Source organism: Pteropus vampyrus, unplaced genomic scaffold, assembly GCF_000151845.1.
Source record: "Pteropus vampyrus isolate Shadow unplaced genomic scaffold, Pvam_2.0 Scaffold1, whole genome shotgun sequence".
NCBI classification, from domain to species: Eukaryota; Metazoa; Chordata; class Mammalia; order Chiroptera; family Pteropodidae; genus Pteropus; species Pteropus vampyrus.
Genome location: NW_011888782.1, coordinates 20,862,461 through 20,882,450, shown reverse-complemented (window position 1 = coordinate 20,882,450; position 19,990 = coordinate 20,862,461). Strand labels below are relative to the sequence as shown.

General features: G+C 46.0%; 1 protein-coding gene and 1 non-coding gene across 2 annotated transcripts; one reads left to right on the top strand and one right to left on the bottom strand.

Moving 5' to 3' along the window:
- Positions 1 to 2,390: 2,390 nt before the first annotated feature.
- On the bottom strand, positions 2,391 to 17,788 carry LOC105296036 (solute carrier family 22 member 13-like). The gene is made up of 11 exons (XM_011365991.2): positions 12,349 to 17,788; positions 11,403 to 11,925; positions 6,171 to 6,274; positions 5,806 to 5,960; positions 5,400 to 5,568; positions 5,077 to 5,197; positions 4,893 to 4,987; positions 4,440 to 4,654; positions 4,130 to 4,238; positions 3,097 to 3,312; positions 2,391 to 2,871 (listed from the first exon to the last, which is right to left on the bottom strand). Exons 2-11 carry the CDS (start codon positions 11,778 to 11,780, stop codon positions 2,778 to 2,780), a joined length of 1,656 nt encoding a protein of 551 aa, XP_011364293.1. The 5' UTR covers positions 11,781 to 11,925; positions 12,349 to 17,788; the 3' UTR covers positions 2,391 to 2,777.
- On the top strand, positions 3,347 to 3,465 carry LOC111736510. Its single transcript, XR_002779197.1, has one exon. It is a non-coding gene; the product is annotated as a 5S ribosomal RNA (ribosomal RNA).
- Positions 17,789 to 19,990: the final 2,202 nt, after the last annotated feature.

Genomic DNA, 19,990 nt, shown 5'->3' with positions numbered 1-19,990 from the left:
GCAATTAATTTCATCGTTGTAATGAGGCCCAATCTGGTTTCTCTGCTTCTACTTTTGCCTTCTTCCAACACATTTTTCAAAAAGGGTCAATTTAAAACTACAAACCTTATCGGGTCTCTCCTTTGCAAAATGAAAAAAGGAAACCAGAGGCTTTTCTTGCCCTCAGAACAAAGTCCAAAATTAAGGACATGGCCTTACAAGCCCCACGTAGTTCTGGTTCCTCAGACTCCCAGAAATCTTTGCAACTGCAGAAGCTGCCCATTCCATCTTCACTTGTAAAGTGCAGCTGCATCTCCTGCCTGCCTTCTCTTCATCTGGCCTGCAGTTCCCTCCCTGGGTGTCCAACCTCAGAGGGGTCTTTCAGGCCTGTCGTGTGGGGTCATTTGCTTTGTTTAAAACCACAGTGTCCTCTCCTCCTCACCCATGGCATCCTTCCAAGGTTCTGGAAGCAGTTTCACAGCTGCAGATAAACTGTCCACTTCTGAGTCCAGCATGTTCCCAAAGGCAGGGCAAGGCACATGGGCCCTCCCTGACAGATAAGTGGGTAAGTGGGTCAGCAGATAAGGCAAAGCCCAGGGGTTTATGAGTAAGGGTCACCATTGAGGACTCGCTGCCCAGTGTATGACAGTTACTTAGAAATGGGGTGTGGCCCTCTTCTCCCATCTCCTTGGACCTTGAGGGCAGACTGCTGGAATCCTTTGCCTTTCACCCTCGCCAAGATCAAAATCTTTGAAGATTAGTGTAAAAAGACCTACAAAGTCATCCTTTTGAAAATGGGAAGCCCGAGGCCCAGAGTAGGAGGGCTCCAGCCCCCAAAGCCCGAGATGCAAGTCCAGCACTAGCCTCCACAAAGCTAACCGCAACACGAGTCATGGGTCCACTGCTGACACGTCCCCTGAATCAGGGCTGTTTTGTGCTCGCCAACACCCTAGGGAGAACAGCCACCGCCCAGCCCAAGCTGGCCACTGCTCCTGGACAGTCAGGGTCAGGCCTGCACATCTTCTCAGAGGTCCCAGGGTCTCAGCTGCTGCTCTCCCATCAGCGACCACTAAAAGACCAACATTTTACCCATTGTCCAGAACCAGCTACAGGGCACTATGTAATACATACAGAGAAAAATCTTTCTCCCCAGGGGTCCACAATCCCTGAAGAATGAGTCTCTAAGGACCTGCCAGGAGACAATAGGTGATTCTTTGCATTATGCTCGTGGCATCAAGTCTCTTCCCAGGATCATGTTTATTGTGCCTCAAAGGTATGCAAGTGTCCACACCTGAGAGGAAGTTGCCTTCAGCTTTGCAATGGCTGATTCCTCACTCTTATTAAAGTTGTTTTTTTTTTTCATCTTGGAAGTTTCAGCCTAGGTGCCACATTGTGCCCAGAAAGACTTTTGGGTGTCCCCAAGGGGAGGGTTAGGCTGGAGACTCCATGACAGAGAACTTGTCAGGAAGCTAAATAGAACTTTTGCCAGCCCCTTCAAAGCTGAGAACTGTGAATAACAAGTATCTATATATTTGAAAGAGAGGTGCTGGACGCTTCCATGGTAGATTGACAAAGAGAGCAAAACTGATCCAGCACCTACCACCACCTCTTGACTCTAACAGAGAAGGTGAGTGTAAGGGAGGGAGGTCTGAAAGAACCCTTCTTTGGGAGGGGGGGTGCCTGTGAGAAAGGGAGATTGGAACCTCACTGTCTGAAGAGAGGTCAGCCAGAGATGCCTTTGAAGGCACACAAAGGAAGGGGTAGTGGCCAACCAAGCTCTTTTTCTACTCTTGGTGGCACAAGGATGTACGTGTTCTTGTAGGCCCAGTAGCTGCTGGGGAAGGTAGCCTGGCTCAAGAGACCCCACATGAGAGGACGGTCCTCTAAGGTAAGGTATGCCAGCAGTAAGAGGGACAATGTGGGGAGCAATACCGGGAGCAGGAGCTGAAGAGGGTCCCGAGGTCAGTGGAAAGCCATGGAAGGGCTGGCTTTTAGACGCTTGCTGGAGTGTACTGACTGATGATTAGCCAGCAGGACCTAGAAAGAACTACTACAACCAGCAGCAGCTAAATCAAAAGGCCTCTCTGTCTTTTCCCTTCACCCTGTACGGGCCCTGCAGGAGCCAGAAACAGCAGACCGTGAAAGGGAGGAGAGGGACATGGAGAGGGACAGAACCCATCTCCCCTCTTTCCCCACTGCTGGTCCCTGACCTACACAGGTCAGGCAAGTGCTGAACATGGGGTGGGGGCGTGAAGGATCTTCGAAGAGAATGCAAGGCTAGAGTTTGATACCAGCTGGACATAGAGTCTTCTCTCAGCAGGATCAGATGTCCTGTGGGGACCCCACCGTAGCCAGAGGGGCCTGGGCCAGCCAGCAGAAGGAAGCACTACCTTCTCTTTACACACGGCCTTTTCATCCACCTTCCTGGAAGGTGTCCACAACTTCAAGATATTTCTTCTTATACTCTACACACTAGGAAGGGCTCTACCTGGGTGTCCTGTTCTAGGTTTCACTGTGGTTTAAAGGAAAGGGGACCCCAGATTGAGGGGATCGTGGGAGCCACACTCCCACAAGACTATCAGAGAACAGAAAACCCCGGAGACCCTTCCCCAGAAGAGGGTGTTGGGGGTGGGGCTCTGGGGATAAGAAAGATGATGAACGGAGGGAGCCCCTGTCCCAGGTGCCTCTGGGACTGGGCTCGGCAGGGAGGGCTGGCGCTGAGTCAGGTCCTGGTGTGTTGCCTCCATCAGCAAAGCTGGTCTTGCTTGCCAGTCCCAGCCATGTGCAGGGGGATGAAATCAGAAATGCGTGTTGTTCACGAAGGCCCCCCCTGGGATGGATGTTTTCCCTGAGGCCTCCGTTTCCTTTTCTGAGGGTGCTAACTTCAAAGTCCTGGAGGGAGCAGAAGGCCAACCATGAACTGGTACCGTGAAGGTGTCCCTCACCACCCCTCCACAAAATAGGAGGAATCTAACCCAAAGCCAGATATCTGAGTGTCCTGAGGCCCTCCTCCACTACCCCAATGTCAGCCTCTAAGCAACAATGGATTAAGGTGTGAGGTGGGGGCCACTGATGTGAGGCCTGGGCCCTGAGCTTCTGAGAAAGCAAGCAGCTCACCGGGGTTGCGGCCCCTGCTCCAGGTCCTCGATGGTATCCTTCAGGGGCTGGCCACGTGTCTCTGGCAGCAGTACACAGAGCAAGCCCCCCACAATGGGGAGGGTGCCAATGATGATCATGGGGAGCGCTGCATGGTACTCGCCCAGCAGGATCACTAGAGGTGTGATGATGCCCCCGGCCCTTGAGAAGACAGCCACCAGTCCCATGCCCGACTGCCTAGGGGAAGACCAGTACAAACTAAGCAGACCCGGTCTACGGCCATGCTACCCTGAACGAACCCAGTCTCGTCTGATCTCGGAAGCTAAGCAGGGTTGGGCCTGGTTAGTACTTGGATGGGAGACCACCTAGGAAGACCAGGTGCTGTAGGCATAAAAAATAAAAAAAAAAATTTTAAATAAGGGATCGTAAGCTGACAAGGTCCTTACAATTTGTTAGGTCAACCAAGTGTTGCCTCACCTAAAAAAAAAAAAAAAAAAGAAAGAAAGAAAAACTAAGCAGACCCTGCCTCAACTCTGGGCCACAGTGCCACCTTAGCACACTTCCTCAGGAGAGCCCAGACCCCTCGTTATGGGCATCCAGGCTCATCTGGCCTACGCATCCTTCCCCCTGCACAGTGAACTTCTTGTAGTCTGACTGTGTGCCATGTTTCTCCAACCTCTAGGCCTCTCGGTCTGCCTATTACATGCCTGCTCACCTATTAAGTGTTAGGTCAAAGGTTACACTCCCTACCACCCGACCACCTGCCATGCCCTCCTGACTGCTCCTTCTTCTGAGTCATTCATTCTTAGACTTACTCCATACACTAGTCCTGACAAGGCCGCAGCATGGCCAACTTCTCGATCTGTCCTCCACCAGTGTAGGGAATAACCTGGGAGCTTGGACTAGATTTCTAGTTCTTCTGGACCCCACCCAGGACTGTCATCCCAGAGCCAGCCTCGTAAGCAATTTGTGAAGCGGCAATGAGGGCGGAGGAGAGATTGTCAAAATAACGGCCTCGGAAGCAGAGGAGCAGGAGCTGCTCCACGGCCCTTACCTGAGGACAGTGGGGAAGAGCTCAGCAGAGTACACGTAGGAGATGGTAAATCCGGAAGTCATGGCGAACTTCCCCATCACGGCCAACACAGTGACCACTGTGGGCAGATCTGGTGAGAGATGCTGGTCAGCAGCATGAAGGGTACACAGACCCATCACCTGGGCCCTGCTCCTTGCCCTGCTCAATCCAACTCCTCACCCTGTCTGTAACTGAACCACAGGGATGCCCTCACTCCAAAAAGGGGAGCAATGGGCCTCTGGCCACAGATGAGTGAGGGTGGGAGCGGTCAGGGGAGAGTCAGCCTTGGTACCTGTTGGGATGAAGATGATGATGATACACATGAGGCCTCCCAGAACCAAAGTCCCCAACTGGCTCCACTTGCGGCCAAACCACTGCATCATGAAGATGCTGAGGAGGCGGGCAGGCACCTCGACTGCTCCAAAGATTAGCTGGGTCAGGTAGATGTTCAGGCCAAACTCCTCCACTTGTAAGCTCAAGCCGTAGTAGCCCAGACTGTCCACGAACCTACAAAGTGTCCAAGAGTCCTTGTCACTGCTAGGTGATGAGACACCATCACACTCAGAGAGCCTGCCTTGGCCAGAAGTCACAACAGGAGACAGTAGCACAGCCAGGGAGAGTTCCCGTCATTCCCACACAGCCCATCCCAGCCAGAAAGCCACCTTCCTGCATCCCATTGACACACAACAGCAAAGTGGCCCTTGGCTCGTGCCTCAAGGAGAAGCATGGGTCCCAGGGCGCTCACCAGACTAAGAAGAGAATCGGGGTCATCTTCCGGAGCTGGGGGTTTCTTAATAGCTCCAGGACATTCCCTGAGGGGCCTGTCTTCTCTACAGCCAGCTGAGAAGAAAATGCCAAGTGAGGGGCCTGCGGAAAGGTCTGTGTGTGTGAGATCTGGGGGCAGGGCAGGGGCTGCCTGCTGGGAGTACCTGGCTCAGGAGCTCTGGGGAGAGTTTCCGCCTGTTCACCAAGGCTGCTTTCTGGATCACTTGTTTGGCCTCTTCGACTCTCCCCTTGATCAGGAGCCACCGTGCAGATTCTGGCAGAACCCTGTAGGTCAAGAATGGCTGTAAACTTGGGGCATGGGGTCCTAGAATCCCCTAACCCCCCACCTCCAGCTTTGCGGCTGTTCCAGTGCACGCTGAACCCCACACCCCTGCAGGCTCCCTCTCTCTGAAGCGGTCTCCAAGTGTTCCCCCAAGGTGCACGTGTGTGCTGCACCCTAGGCAGCTCCCGGGAAGTGTCTCCTCACCACAAGTAGAAGAAGAGCAGCAAGACAGGCGCTGAGCCGGCAATCTGGAGGTGCCTCCAGTTCCGGATGCCGTAGGCCAGACCTGCCAGCACAATCTCTCCAAGGGAGAAGAAGCACTGGATTATGACCATGGCCTGGGTCCTCCACGAGGGCCCCACCCACTCTGCAACTGGAACAGAGAGGCGGCGACTGAGCCAGATCTCACCCTCTCACTCCCTGTCTCCCTAGACGCAGCCCTGTCAAGGTTGGGGCCTCAGTCCCAGCTCAGGAAGTGCAGGTATGGCTTCAGAAGAGGGTTCCTGACAAGTGCCCACCCCCGCCCCCACACTCCCAGTCAGTCTGGGGAATGTAGCCAGACGCCACGGCCTCAATCTATGGCTGAAGGCTTCAGGGCTCAGATACCCACGTAGGGAAATACCGCTGAAGGCATATCCAGAGACGGCAGTAGCCACAGCAAAGCGCAGGACCATGTACAGATCGAAGCTGTTCACAAAGGCAGTGGACAGGCCCATGACGGCAAAGATTAGCAGCTGCACCAGGATAGCGGCCTTGCGGCCAATCCTGGAGAAAGAAGGAGAGAAGGCTCTCTGAGGCGAAGGAGGCAAGGGAGGACCCAGCCCTGCCCTGGGTTCTCTGTGAGGAAGGACATGTGGCCACACCACAGGAGCCCCGTTTGAGGGACACCAGTGTGAGAAGCAGTGGGGACGCCTGGCCCTGTGCCAGAAGCCTAAGAGCATGCTAGGGCAGGGGTGGGCTGGCCAAGGTTCTTACCGGTCACAGACGGGCCCAAAGATGAGAGCGCCAGCGAGGAGCCCCGCCATATACACTGATTGCGAGGTCTCCCTCAGTGGCTTCCGGTCACAAACTAGGTTGAACTGAGGCAGACAGGCAGATGTGAGTCTAGGGGCAGCTGAGGGCAAGGCTTCTATAATCCAGCCCACCCACTACCAACTTCTCAGGGCAGATGCCCACAGTTCCCAAGGCACCCCAGGGAACCAGAGTGATCTCAGGGGGCACACACAGCATGATGTTTAAAGTGTTTAGGGAGAATACAGCAATATTCAACACCTGTCTGGTATCACATGAACTCCTAGCTCAGGATAGTAGCAGTTTAACATGAGATCACGCTATATTCCTTTCAGTGATGTCATATCTATGTGAAGTTGTGTTTTTGGCAGTGGCAATGAGAAAAGGCAAGCACCATGAGCGAATCAGCAAGGACCAGAAAATGCGGGTGTCAGTGTACGAGGATCAGGAAGTTGTACAGTTCCCGATAGACAGATATGTAAGTAATTAGTAAGTAATTGTATTTCTTTAAGAATGAAAAAAAAAAGTGTCCTATCAATTTACGCTTTTAATGTCTGTATTACTTTTTTAAAAATTTATATTTTTAAAAATTCTATTTATTTATTTATTTATTTATTTTATTTATTTTTATGGTGACATTGGTTAACGAAATCCAGTAAGTTTCAGCTGTACACTTTAACAGTAAGGTATATATATATATTTACACTGTGTGTTCACCTCCCATAGTTAGATTTCTGTCTGTCACCACATATTTGATCCCCTTTACTCCATCTCCCTCCCCCCTCCCCCTCCTGCCTACTCTCTGGTAACCCTTAGTCTATAGTCCATGTCCCTGAATCTCTGTCTGTGTATTACTTTTTAAAATGGCTATTAAGTTGTTAGGACATAAACACTTAAGTTGTTTGAAGGTTCGAAAATTACACCTAAGACTGTTACGTATTTCTTTTGGCCTGGAGATGCCATGGAAACTCACTGAGACACTAATGGTGCAATGTTTGGGAACCTCTGACACACAGCTGATTGCTGCTTCTTGACAAGTGGGGCCTCTATGTCACAGCCAAGGCATCCCTGTGACCCACTTAGGCCTTCCACATTTCCCCATCTAGCTGTAACACCTCCCTGAAACTCATCATTCACAGGCAACCAGAATACTAAGAAGCCCTCATACACTCCGTGAGGGAGATTACAGCAGAGGAACGTGCACGCATGTGCATGTAGAGGTGATACAGGCAACACACCTGGAGATGCACAGAGAGAACCTGAAGCCACAGGGAGAAAAAAATGCATGTCCGTAGACCTCCGTACCCATGTCTACAACATGTACATACTCATCTACTACATGTGACTCGCCCCTAAGCCCACTGGTATGTGGGCCCCTCAGGGAGTTCTGTGGCCCTTGCACACAGCTCAACGCCATACACAAATGTTTGTTGAGGAACATGACACATGAGCTTTCCTCTAGAGAGCTCAGAGAGATAGCTTCACGATAATGGCTAATGCCTTATGAGTGCTCACCCTGTGCAGGGTACTATGCCTAATGCTCTACGTGCATTATCTCACATAATCCTGACAACAATCATTGACATACTATTATTTTCCTCTAAGGAAGGAGCGGTTAAGCAGCTAATCCTAGGTCAGGGTTGTTCAGACATTTCTACTGCCCCAGAAACAAGGATTGAAACTGGTGAGATCTAAGAGAATATTTGCTGAATGAATGAATGAATCGACTAATACCTACAGTGAACCAACCAGGCAATCGTTATCAGTTAAGTAACCTTTAGCAAGAAATTAATCAATCCAGAAGATATCATGTACTCATGCTTCTGTTCTCAAGGACAACTGTGCTTTTTTAAGAACTTTCGATATGTGTCCAGCAATTAACACAATCAGAATGAAGAGGGCTGGACAGAAGATATCAACTTGCTCCACCCAATTTTATTGGGTTGATTTCAATTTGGCTGCCACGCATTGCCTTTATGCTTAGACACTATTTAAAATAAGTAATAATAAATAAAAGCCTGCTGTTCTCAGCCTCTCGAGCCAGAATTAAATAACTCTGGGGACCTTCGAGCATGTTAGCCGATCTGTTGGTGTCTTGTGTTTCCCATGTATAAAATGGGAATAGAATATATTACATACTATCACCTGGTAGCATGAAAGAAATCAGTCCACGTAACATGCTTAGTACAGTGGCAGTCACACGGGAAGTTCTCAGTAAACGTTAGTTCAGCCGTGGGTGCATTGGCTCGTGTTCATGAAACTCACAGCTGGTGACAAAGACGTCTCAGACACAAAGGGCTACAGTGATCTGAAGGCATGGGTGCCAAGCCATGGGACACTTCCAACACTGGCATCCCTGCACAGTGGCCAGTATTCACCACCTCCCTGTACTTTATATACCCCTTATCTCATTAAATCACCATTCTAACTCCATGAAGACTTATCGTTCTCACTGTGCAGGAGCAGAGATTGTGTCTTGGGGAGGTGTCAAGACTTATCCAAGCTCCTGTGGTGGTATCATGCTGCAGAAGGAACAGAGATGAAGAAGGCTCCAACTCAGAATGCCAATCTTCAACCTCTCCCGCCCTAATGCCCACAGCAGATGGTGCTGCCTGGGGCCTGCCATGGTGGCCCACAGAATCCTGCCCTCATTTCTTGGAGCATATCCCATCACATCTTCCTCCCTGTTCCAAAACCTTCAGGGGCTTCCTTTGGTCTCTAGGAGAAAACCCATATTCCTCAGCACTGTATCTAAGACCCTTGGACAGTTGGCTCTTGCCTATTTCCCAGCCTCTTTTGTATGTCAGTCTTTCTCAAACAGGCCAGGCATTTTCATGCTTCCATAACCTAGACCTGGCTGTTCTCTCTGCCTCCTCTTCCTTCCCATCTCTGCCCGCTCTTTAGTCACAGGACAGACTACACTGTTGTAGCTATTCCTTGATAGTCTATTTCCCTCCCTATTCAGAGGTTCGTGTTTTCTTTTACCAAAGACGGGCACCCAGGAAATGTGGGATGGGTGAGAGGACAGGGACAAATGAACTCTGTTCTTCAAGAGCACATAGCCTATAAGGAAATGTGCTCCTTTCTTCTCAAATTAGGATTGTTTGTATTTCAGTTTGAATATGAAGCTGCTGGTTCTAATAAGGGGACTTAGGGTGGCAGCTCAGAGAGGGTCCTCTGAATCAGTATGTCACAGCCCTTCCTCCTAGATGAAAAACAGAAGTAGGAGATCTCATACCAAGGTAGCTCCACTCTGGAACTGAGCTTGGGGTCTCATGGGGTGCAGGGTACAAAGCACAAAGACCAAAGCTTTATATTGGAAGTCACAGTCCTTGGCACGGTGAGGGTGGAAGGGAGCATGTCAGGGAAGGGCAAGTGATCTAAGCCCCAGCTCCACCTCCAGCACACAGGATGATGACTGAGAATAAGGAGAGAGGCCCCAAAGCCTTGAGAACATCCTGCTCGACTCCCACCCCTGCCCACCCGCATTCCAGGCACACCGACTTCTTGCTGCTCCCCAGGCAGGTCGCCTGCTTCCTACTACTGCCAGGCCTTTCTTTTGTTGTGCTCTGTCTGCAAAGACCTCCTCTCCTCTATCAACATTCTCCTGTACCCTGGTACCCAGATAACATACCAATTCCTTTGAGAAGTCGTCTGCCCATTACCTATTCGGGAGGAAGCGAATTCTAGTCTCAGAGCCTACCCCGCCCTTTACCCAATGACAAGGAGCCCAGATCATACCTTGACCATCAGGGGTCCTCAGAAAAGGGGAGCAGGGTGTCTCTTTCCTCTGACTGTTCCTTGTACAGTTAATACTTGGGGTTTTGGTGGAATAAAATCCCACGAACAGTGCAGCACAGGCTGTAAATAAGGGCTAGCATTGGCTCTAAGCAATCTGGAAGTTTGCCTGGGCTTTAAAGATGGTGATATTTGGCCAGAGAGTTCATATGCATGTGCAGAGGTAGGCACAGCCAAAGCATCTGAGGACCAGTGAAGGCCAGAACCTACTATGGGAATGATGCTGGGGGAATGATGGAAGAGAGGCCAATGAGCGTCAGACTGGGCTAGGCTGGGCTAGATCCACAGGCTGGAGAGCTCACGGGCTACCTTCTCCCCCTGTGCCATAGAATGGGGTGGAGGAACAGGAGGAAGACAGGCAGGACATATTATCAGGCTGCTAGGGCTCTAGGGGCAGGTTTATGGTAATACATTAAAAAGTGAAAGTTTGCCTTTAGTTAAAACATTACCCTCTGAGAACCTCTAAGAAAGACTATTTTTACCCATGGGGGGAAAAATGAATGTTTAATCTCTGGACTCCAGATTTACCACCCCAAAGGTAAGAGCTGCACAGATCCTCCCAATAACACCCTCCACTCAGGTTTCAGGACTACGTGTGCCCCTTCTTGCTCCTGCAGGGAACTGGGCAGTGGGAGCCTGCGGGGGACTCCCAGCTCCACAGTTACCCTGGCCACATCCTCTCCCCATTCTTAGCCTCACCCCACCATCTGGGAAGCAACAGAGTAGAGAATGATGCTTTCCCAAGGCTCTTCTTGCTCTGAGGCTGCTAGGAGGGGAATCTGTCCATTTCCGTCTGCATTCCTCCAAGAGAATGAACTTAGCAAGAGCAAATGTTCAGTTACCTTCTGTAGGACAAATCCTAGAGTCACAGGTGTCCTTCGGGATCCCAGAGACAGGCAAGTGGAGATCGAGATAGAGATAGGCAGGTCAAGCCAATAGAAAGGCAGACAAATAGACAGGGAACGAGATAACATAAGAGTGTTAGGAAAACACAGGAAGATCTAAGCGGGGCAGACATGTAGAGGCGGACTAAAAAACAAAGGCAAATGGACAGATAGATGGGAATGTGGAAGAGAGAGAAAGGTGTAAAAGCAGAATAACAGGAGACAGGAAACAAGGCAGGCACTGGGCACAAAGGCAGGACAGACAAAAGGTTAGGGAAAGATGAATGGATGGATGGGCAGACAGACCAGAGAAAATGGATAGACAGGTAGACAGGTATTGAGGCAGAGGGCAAAGAGAAAAACAGGGTGATTGGCAATAAACAAGTAAAACAGGCATATCAGTGTGAATCATTCAAGGATAATGGAACAGTAACACTGGCGAATGAGGGCAGAGGGCCAGGCAAAGGAACGGACAGACCCGAAACGGGACACAGACGGCAAAGGGGCAGCCCACCTCATTCGTCAGGGATAGGGCCTTGTGTTCAGGATACTCCCAGCCCGCCTCACAAGCCTCTGTCTCATTGAAGCGGCGGCTGAGGATGTCCTCCAGGCTGGCATTGGGAGGGGGTGGCCGGAACATGAGGCAGGACTCAGGGTTGCCTGAAGCATCCAGAGGCACGCTCAGGAGCAGCTGCTCAGCAGCACTGAAGTTGAAAGTGTCGTTCTTGACCCAGGCAACTGAACAGTAATGGTCCTCATTCAGGACCATGAAGACCTGGGCAAACATGTAGAAGGAGCTCAAGAAGAAGGGAAGAGCCAGCAGTAGCAACAGCCGTATCTGGAAGCGACCGAAGTCGCCTATTTCAGCCAGGACCTCGGAAAATTGAACCATGTCTACCAGTCACCACGTCCTCACCCTGGGGCCACTAAAGAGCTCTGCACCTTGGTCCAGGGTTGCTTGCTCCTTTAGGCAGTGATAACAGCTGCATTAATGTTTAATCCAGCCTTGCCAAGCTCCACCTTCACACCTCAGCTCCCTGGGAAGGATAGAATACGATGGAAAAAAAAAAAAATACAAAAAACCAGTCAACTCAGGCTTGCAGAATCCGAACATGTTTTATTGAAACACAAGTATCACGAGAAGAAACGAGAGGACTTTCTCAGGCCTAGCACATAGGGATGAGTTTCAGCCAATCATTATATAATATACAGCACACCTTCCCACCCCATACCAATTGGAATGTCCTAAACAATTCATGCCTAGCTCAAACCCCTCTTATCACAATAGAACCCCAATTCTGAGAGTAGTTATAACACTCAGAGGGACACAAAGGTCCTTTCTAGGGACCAGCCCACATTAGACAGTGGAATATAAGTCAGGAGAGCAGCAAGGACCCAGCCTGTATATTTATTAACTCTATTACCAGGCCAATCAAGCCTCTTGACCCTGATAATCTTACCTTTGTCATGTGGGTTTCTGGTTCCGGGGTCATCTGCAGTACCAGTCAATCCCAGGGCAGCATGAAGGCCAGGAGATCCACCAAGGGCATACATGTCTTTCATTTTCAGCACCAAAGATACTTTAAGAATGCAGAGCAATCGCAGAAGAGCCAAGAGTTGCATTTTGTGTTCTAGTCAAAGAATAGACCATTCACACAATCCCCTGATAAAAACAAATCCGAGCTGCCCCAGAGCAGCCCTGGCCACCCTAGGCATTCTCAGTGATTACAGAAACACAGAACGAAGTCTCCCACTACAATGGCCCCAGCCGTGGAAGCCCAGTGGGTGGCCACTCCTAGCCTTGCTGGAACTGGGATTCTTAAAAGACCAGGGACTAACAAAAAGGCAGGAATTCAAAGAAGAATCTCCCAAAGGCCCCTATCCTTATTCTCCTGGGGGAGTCTTACTGGAGGTAGGCCTAGGGCTTGGAAGGTGTCCAGTTCAGGCACAGGAGGTGAGGAATGATAGAGGACTGGGGGAAAGTACACGTGTATGCATGCGCACACATTCGCATATTCGTTTGTACATTGGAAAGCCTTTTCATGTTTTGAATTTTGAACCGTTTTAAGAGATGGTGCAGGGAACACAAGGAAGCAAGGTTGTTCAGGGAAGTTCTGGATAAATGTGTGCCTGTGCCTATCCAACTGTCAAAACAGCACAGCCTCTGGCCACCTGTCAGGCAGCCAGCATGTAGACCAGGTCAAGGCAGAGCAGACAGTGAAGGACAGAGGCAAGAGTCTACGGCACTGCATAAGAGCACTTTCCTTTCTGCTGCCCATCCCAAAATCCCACCAGGCCCGCCGGTGTCCCCAGCTCTATCTTTTTTCCTTCACCTAGCTTCCTTCCATGTTCTTGTCCTCAGCATCGCCTTGATTAATTTTCCAAGAAAACAGATGCTACCAGTTGCCACTGCTAGTTAGGAGTCCCCATGGGGGCCAAGCGGAAGACCTGAGCCTGTCCTCACTTCCCATCACTTCCTCATGCCACTCAGGGAAAGGAGTTTTGCTGCTTTTGGTTCTAAGTAGACAAGGGAGCTGGAGCTAGGAGGCAGAAAGCTTGGGCTCTGCTACACATTCGCTCTGATCCTATGTTTCTTTTACCCCCTGGGCCTCAATTTCTTCATCTGTGTAAAGGGAAAGCTTGACCTAGATGGTCTCTAAGGCTTCTTCTATTTCTTGGTGAGCAATTCTAAAATAAAGGTAGATGATGAGGAGACTCCTGACAGATGAGTGAGACATAACAAAAGATCTCCCATGGTTAGAACTATGACCCTGAAATCTTGGTCCAGAGGTGCAGGATACCATTGGCTTCCCTTGACTTCTATATTCCCCAAATTCTAATTTTCTGGGTTAGTTTATTTCTCCTCTTAACCTTATCCCCATATCCCAACCAGTCTGCCAAAGCTGCTGCAGAGTTCCTCGAGGCATGCCTCGGCTCCCCTCTTTGAGGGAGTCCTCGCAGGATCGCTGCAGCCCCAAGGACCTCTGTCTGTCCTGTGGTCTGACTTGGGAGGCTGAGACCGACACCAGCATGTGTGCTGGTCTCTGACTCCCCCAACCAGTCTGGTCACCCCACCATCTTCTGGAAGACTGCGAGATAGGCTTGGGGTTACCTTTGGTTCTTCAGGGAGAGCCCATGGCTTAGGTCTCCATCCTCTTCCTCTCCTCGCACCTGCCCTCCTCGATGGCACGAGTAAGACCAAGGAAGGGTGTAACGAGAGTTCTCTAACCACTACGACTCTTTAAGTCGAGACAACAGATTCTTTAAAACAAGTGTCCACTGCCAATCGTCTGTCCACAGAGTAGAGGGTAGTGTTGGAGCGTGTGGCGGGGAGTGGGGAAATATTCCACAAACACTGCTCATACGGATTCATTAGATGGTGTAAAATCTCTCCAAGACTTGAGAATAATTCTAGTAAATAAAAACTGGGTTAGGACTTTTGGGTTCCGGTCCAACATGTAAGGAGCTCCATCCTAACATATAAAACGTTGAACAAACTGAAAAATCGACTCTTAGATTTGTCAGAGAAGTGAGGTCAGGGTAAACTGCTCTCCCTCACAGTGGAGAGCCATACAGGTACATACAGAGAAGTATAACTTACTCAAGCAAAACTCCACAAACAGAAACTTGCACAGGAACTAGAAACAGACTAGGAAAACCTGAATTATAGTTAACAAATTGCTGAGGGCTCATTGTACATAAGGCTGAGAGCCAAAATCTCCAAAAGCGGTGGGGGGCGGGGAGTCCCCTCACTTTTCAGATTTACCTCCAGGAGCTCTACCAGATTCTCACGGTGAATATCAGAGAAAAATTCTGTTGTTTCCAGAGGCATGGGAAAAGTAATCATTTTGAAACATACTGAGAACATTTTCTTCTTTTTAAACAAGGCTGACCCTTAAGAGAAACTATCCAAACTATCCCAGAGCCTAACCTGCTGGGCCTAACTGACCTGGAATAAGGGAAGTACCCAATTCTACCCTCTCTAGCCATCGTGCCTTACTTAAGGGGGAGGGGGAGACTGAGAAGCACTTGTGAAATTCACAGGTCCACTAAAATCTGAGTCTTATCATAGGACTATAGAAGGCTTCCCCATTCCCACGCCTTACCATCATATCACTAAAAGCCTCTTTACTGGAATTCTTTTACCCAGTGCATCATGTCTGGTTTTCAACAAAAAATTACAAGACATGGTAAAAGTCAAAAACACAGTTTGAAGAGACATGGCAGGCAGCAGAACCAAACTCAGATATGGCAAGGATATTGGAATTATGAGATTGGGAATTAAACAAAACAAAACAAAACAAAACAAAACAAAACAAAACAAAACAAAACAAAACTTGGAATATGCTAAGGGATCTCAATGAAAAAAGTGGAGAACATGCAAATACAGATGGGTAATGTAAGCAGAGAGATGTAAATTCTAAGAAAAAGACATGCTAGAGATTAAAATCAGTGCAATGAAGATGAAGAATGCCTTTGATGGGCTCGTTAGCAGACTGGACAAAGCGGAGGAAAAAAATCTCTGAGCTTCAGGATATGTCAATAAGAACTTTGAAAACTGAAAAGCAAAGAGAAAAAAGATGAAACAAACAAACAAATCCGAAGAGAGTATCCGAGAACTATGGGACAAGTATGAAAAGTGTACATAGGCATAATGGGGATACCAGTAGATAGGTATAGAAGAAATATTTGAAACAATAATGGCTGAGAATTCCCTCAAGTCATGTCAGACACCAAAGTGCAAGTGCAGGAAAGCTCAGAGAACACCGAGCAGGATAAATGCCCAAAACACTACACCTAGGATATCATATTCAAACTGCATGAAATCAAAGATAAACAACAAAATCATGAAAAAGAAAAAAACCCACCCTATCTATAGAAGCAAATATAAGAATTGTATCAACTTCTCCTCAGAAACCATGTAAGCAAGAAGAGACTGAAATGAAATATTTTGTGTTGAGAGAAAAAGCCACCAACCTGGAATTCTATATCCTGTAAAATTATCCTTCAAAAGATGAAGGAGAAATAAAGACGTTCTTGGACAAAGAAAAATTGAGGGAATTTGTTACCAGCAGACTTGCCTTCCAAGAAATATTCAAAGTTCTTCAGGAAGAAGGAAAATGATGAGTCAGAAACTACATAAAAAAGGGATGGGTGAGCATCAGAGGAAAAATAGTGAAGGTAAAAGAAAAACTTTTCTTTTTCCATTTCTAGGTTGACCTAACACATAACACTTTGTTCAAAATAATAACAGCAATGCTGTATTAGATTATCTATGCGTGTATTAGATTGTAGAGAATTGGCATACTTTCTCAAACGTTTGGTAGAATTTGTGAATCCATTTAGATCTGGCGCTTTCTCTTTTGGAAGGTTATTAGTTATTGATTCAATTTCTTTAGCTTATATAGGACTATTCAGATTATTTCTTCTCGTGTGAGTTTTGTCTTGCCTATTAAGGAATGGGTCCATTTCATTTGAGGTATCAAATCTGTGGGCATAGAGTTGTTTATAGTATCCCTTTATTATCCTTTTAATGTCCATGGAACCCATAATGATGTTCCCTTTTTTCATTTCTGATGTTAGTAATTTTTGTCTTTTTTTTTCTTAGTCTGGTTAGAGGCTTGTTGATTTTATTGATCATTTCAAGGAACAATCTTTTGGTATTGTTGATTTTCTCTACTGTTTCCAATTTTACTGATTTCTGCTCTAATTCTCTTTTACTTCCTTTGTCTTTAATTCAGTCTTTTACTAGTTTCCTAAGGTAGGAGCTTAGGTTACTTACTCCTTTTACATCTTCTTTTCTATGTATACATTCAATGCTATAAATTTCCCTGTAAGCACTGCTTTTGCTGTACCTCACAAAGTTTGATAAGTTGTATTTTCATTTTCATTTTGTTCAAAATATTTAAAAATTTCTCAGGATTCCTTTTTGGACCAATGTGTTTAGAAGTGTGTTCTTTAATCTCCAAGTATTTTGAGATTTTCTAGCTATCTTCATGTTGATTTCTAGTTTAATTCCATTGTTGTCTGAGAGCAGACATTGTATGATTTCTATTCTTCTAAATTTATTAAATTGTGTTTTATGGCCCAGAATGTGGTCTCGGTGAATGTCCCACGTGAGCTTGAGGAAAGTGCATTTTCTGTTGTTGGATGGTGTAATCTATAGATGACCATTATATCCAGCAGATTGATTGTGCTGATGAGTTCAACTATGTCTTTACTGATTTTCTCCCTCCTGGATCTGTCCATTTCTGAAAAAGGGATGTTGAAGTCTCCAACTATAATTGATTCAACTCTTTCTCTTTACACTTCCATCGGTTTTTGCCTCCTGTATTTTGATACTGTTTTTAGGCAAATACACGTTAAGAATTGTTGTCTTCTTGGAGCACTGACTCCTTCATCATTATATAATGCCTCTCTTTATCCTTGTAATATTTCTTGCTGAAGTCTACTCTGTCTGAAATTAACATTGCTACTTCCACTTTCTTTTGGTTAGTGTTAGCATCGTATATGTTTCTCCAACCATTTACTTTTAACCTGTATGTCTTTATATTTAAATATTTTTTGTAGGTTTCTTATAGACAACATATGTTGCGTCTTGTTTTTTGACCTACTGCGACAATCTCTTCTCTTTTACTTGTATTTTAGACCATGAACATTTAAAGCAACTGTTAATATAGTCGGATTAACATCTACCATATTTGTTACTGTTTTCTGTTCATTTATTCTTTGTTCCCATTTTTGTCTTCTTTTTCTGCCTTTTGTGGTTTTGAGAATTTTATGTTTCCACTCTCTCCTTCCTTAGCATATCGGTTCTATCTCTTCATTTTTTATTTTTTTTAGTTGTTGCTCCAGAGTTTGCAAAATACATTTACACCTAATCCAAGTCCATTTTCAAAAAACACTATCCCGCGTCACAGGTAGTGCTAGTACTGTATAATAACAAAATAATCTTAATTCTTCCCTCTTGTTCTTTGCATCATTGCTGTCACATAAACTGTATACATGGGTAATCAAAGGGCAATGAATGTGTCTGCGTGTGTGTGCCTGTGCGTGTGATTTTATCTTCAATCCAGAAGACAGAAGCAGAGGAAATACTTCCCATCTCATTCTGTAAGGCCAGCATTACCCTAAAACCAAAACCAGACAAAGATATTACATGGAAAGAAAACCAGAAAGCAGTCTCTCTCATGAACAAAGATGCAGAATTCCTTAACAAAATATTAGCAAATCAAATCCAACAATGTATAAAAAGAATTACATACCATGACCAAGTGAGATTTGTCCCAGCTATGCAAAGCTGGTTCATCATCTGAAAATCAATTAATATAATACATCATATCTACAGGCTAAGGAAGAAAAATCGCATGACCATATCAATACATGGAGAAAGAGCACTTGACAAAATCCAACACCCATTCATGATAAAAACTCTCAGCAAATTAAGAATAGAGGGTGACCTCCTCAACTTGGTAAAAAATATTTACAAAAGCCTAAAGCTACCATCATATTTAATGAAAACTAGTTTTTCCACTAAAGATAGGAACAAGGCCAGGATATCCTCTCTCACCATTGTTTTTTAACATTACACTGGACATCCTGGATAACGTAATAATAAAAGGAAATAAAAGGTATATATATATATATATGTATGTATAGAGGAGAAAAAAAAAACTGTGTTTATTTACAGATGGCACAATTATAACACCCAAAAGAATGAGGAAAAATACTCCTGGAACTAACAAGTAATTATAGCTAGGTTGCAAGTTATAAGGTTAACATACAAAAGCTAATCACCATATACCAACAATGAACAAGTAGAATTTGAAATTAAAAAACAATACCATTTACATTAGTTCTCAAGCAATGAAATACCTAGGTATAAATCTAACACAACATGTACAAGAGGACAATTACAAAAATTTGATGAAGGAAATCAACAAAAAACTAAATAAATGGAGAGATATTGTATATTCATGGATAGGAAGATTCAATATTATCAAGATGTCAATTTTCTCAACTTGATCTAGTGATTCAACCCAATCCCAATAAAAAATCCCAGCAATATTTGTGAATGCTGACAAACTGATTCTAAACTTCATGTGGAGAGGCGAAAGACCCAGAATAGCTAACACCATACTAATGGAAAAGAACAAAGAGCACTGACAATAGTTGACATCAAGACTTACTATAGAGCTACACTACTCAGGACAGTGTGGTACCAGCAAAAGAACAGACAAAGACTAGAGATCTGAGAAACAGACTCACATATTCAAATGATCTTTGACAAAAGAGCAAAGGCAATACAATGGAACAAAGTACCCTTTCCAAAATATGGCACTGGAAGAACTGGACAACCACAGGCAAAACAAAACAAAACAAAACAAATCTAGACACAGAACTTACACTCTTTATAAAAATTCATTCAGAATGGATGACAGGTCACAATGTAAACTACGAAACTAGATAACCCGCAGCAGATAACATAGGCAAATGTCTAGATGCTGCTGGGTATAATAATGACTTTTTAGATACAGCATCAATGGCATGATCCATGAAAGAAATGACTGATAAACTAGACTTCATTAGAGTTAAATCTTCTGCTCTGCAAAAGACACTTGTTAAGAGGATGAGAAGACATGCCACGGACTGGTTAAAAGTATTTGCAAAAGACATATCTGATAAAGAACTGTTATCTAAACTATACAAAGAACTCTTAAAACTCAATACAGGAACAATGTTTAAAAATGTGCAAAAGATCTGAACAGATGTCTCACCAAAGAGATTATATACATCCAAATAAGTATATGAGAAGAAGCTCAACATCATGTCACTAGGGAATTGCAAAATTAAAATGAGAGAACACTATACACCTCTTAAAAAGGCCAAAGTATAAAATACTGACACCACCAAATTCTGGCAAAGATGTGGAGCAACAGGAACTCATTCACTGTTGGCAAAGCAAAATGGTACAGCCACTTTGGAAGAAAGTTGGTGGCTTCTTACAAAACCAGCCATACTCTTACCATATAATCCACAACTGTGCTCCTTGGTATTTACCCAAAGAAGCTGACAATTCATATCTACACAAAAACCTGCACA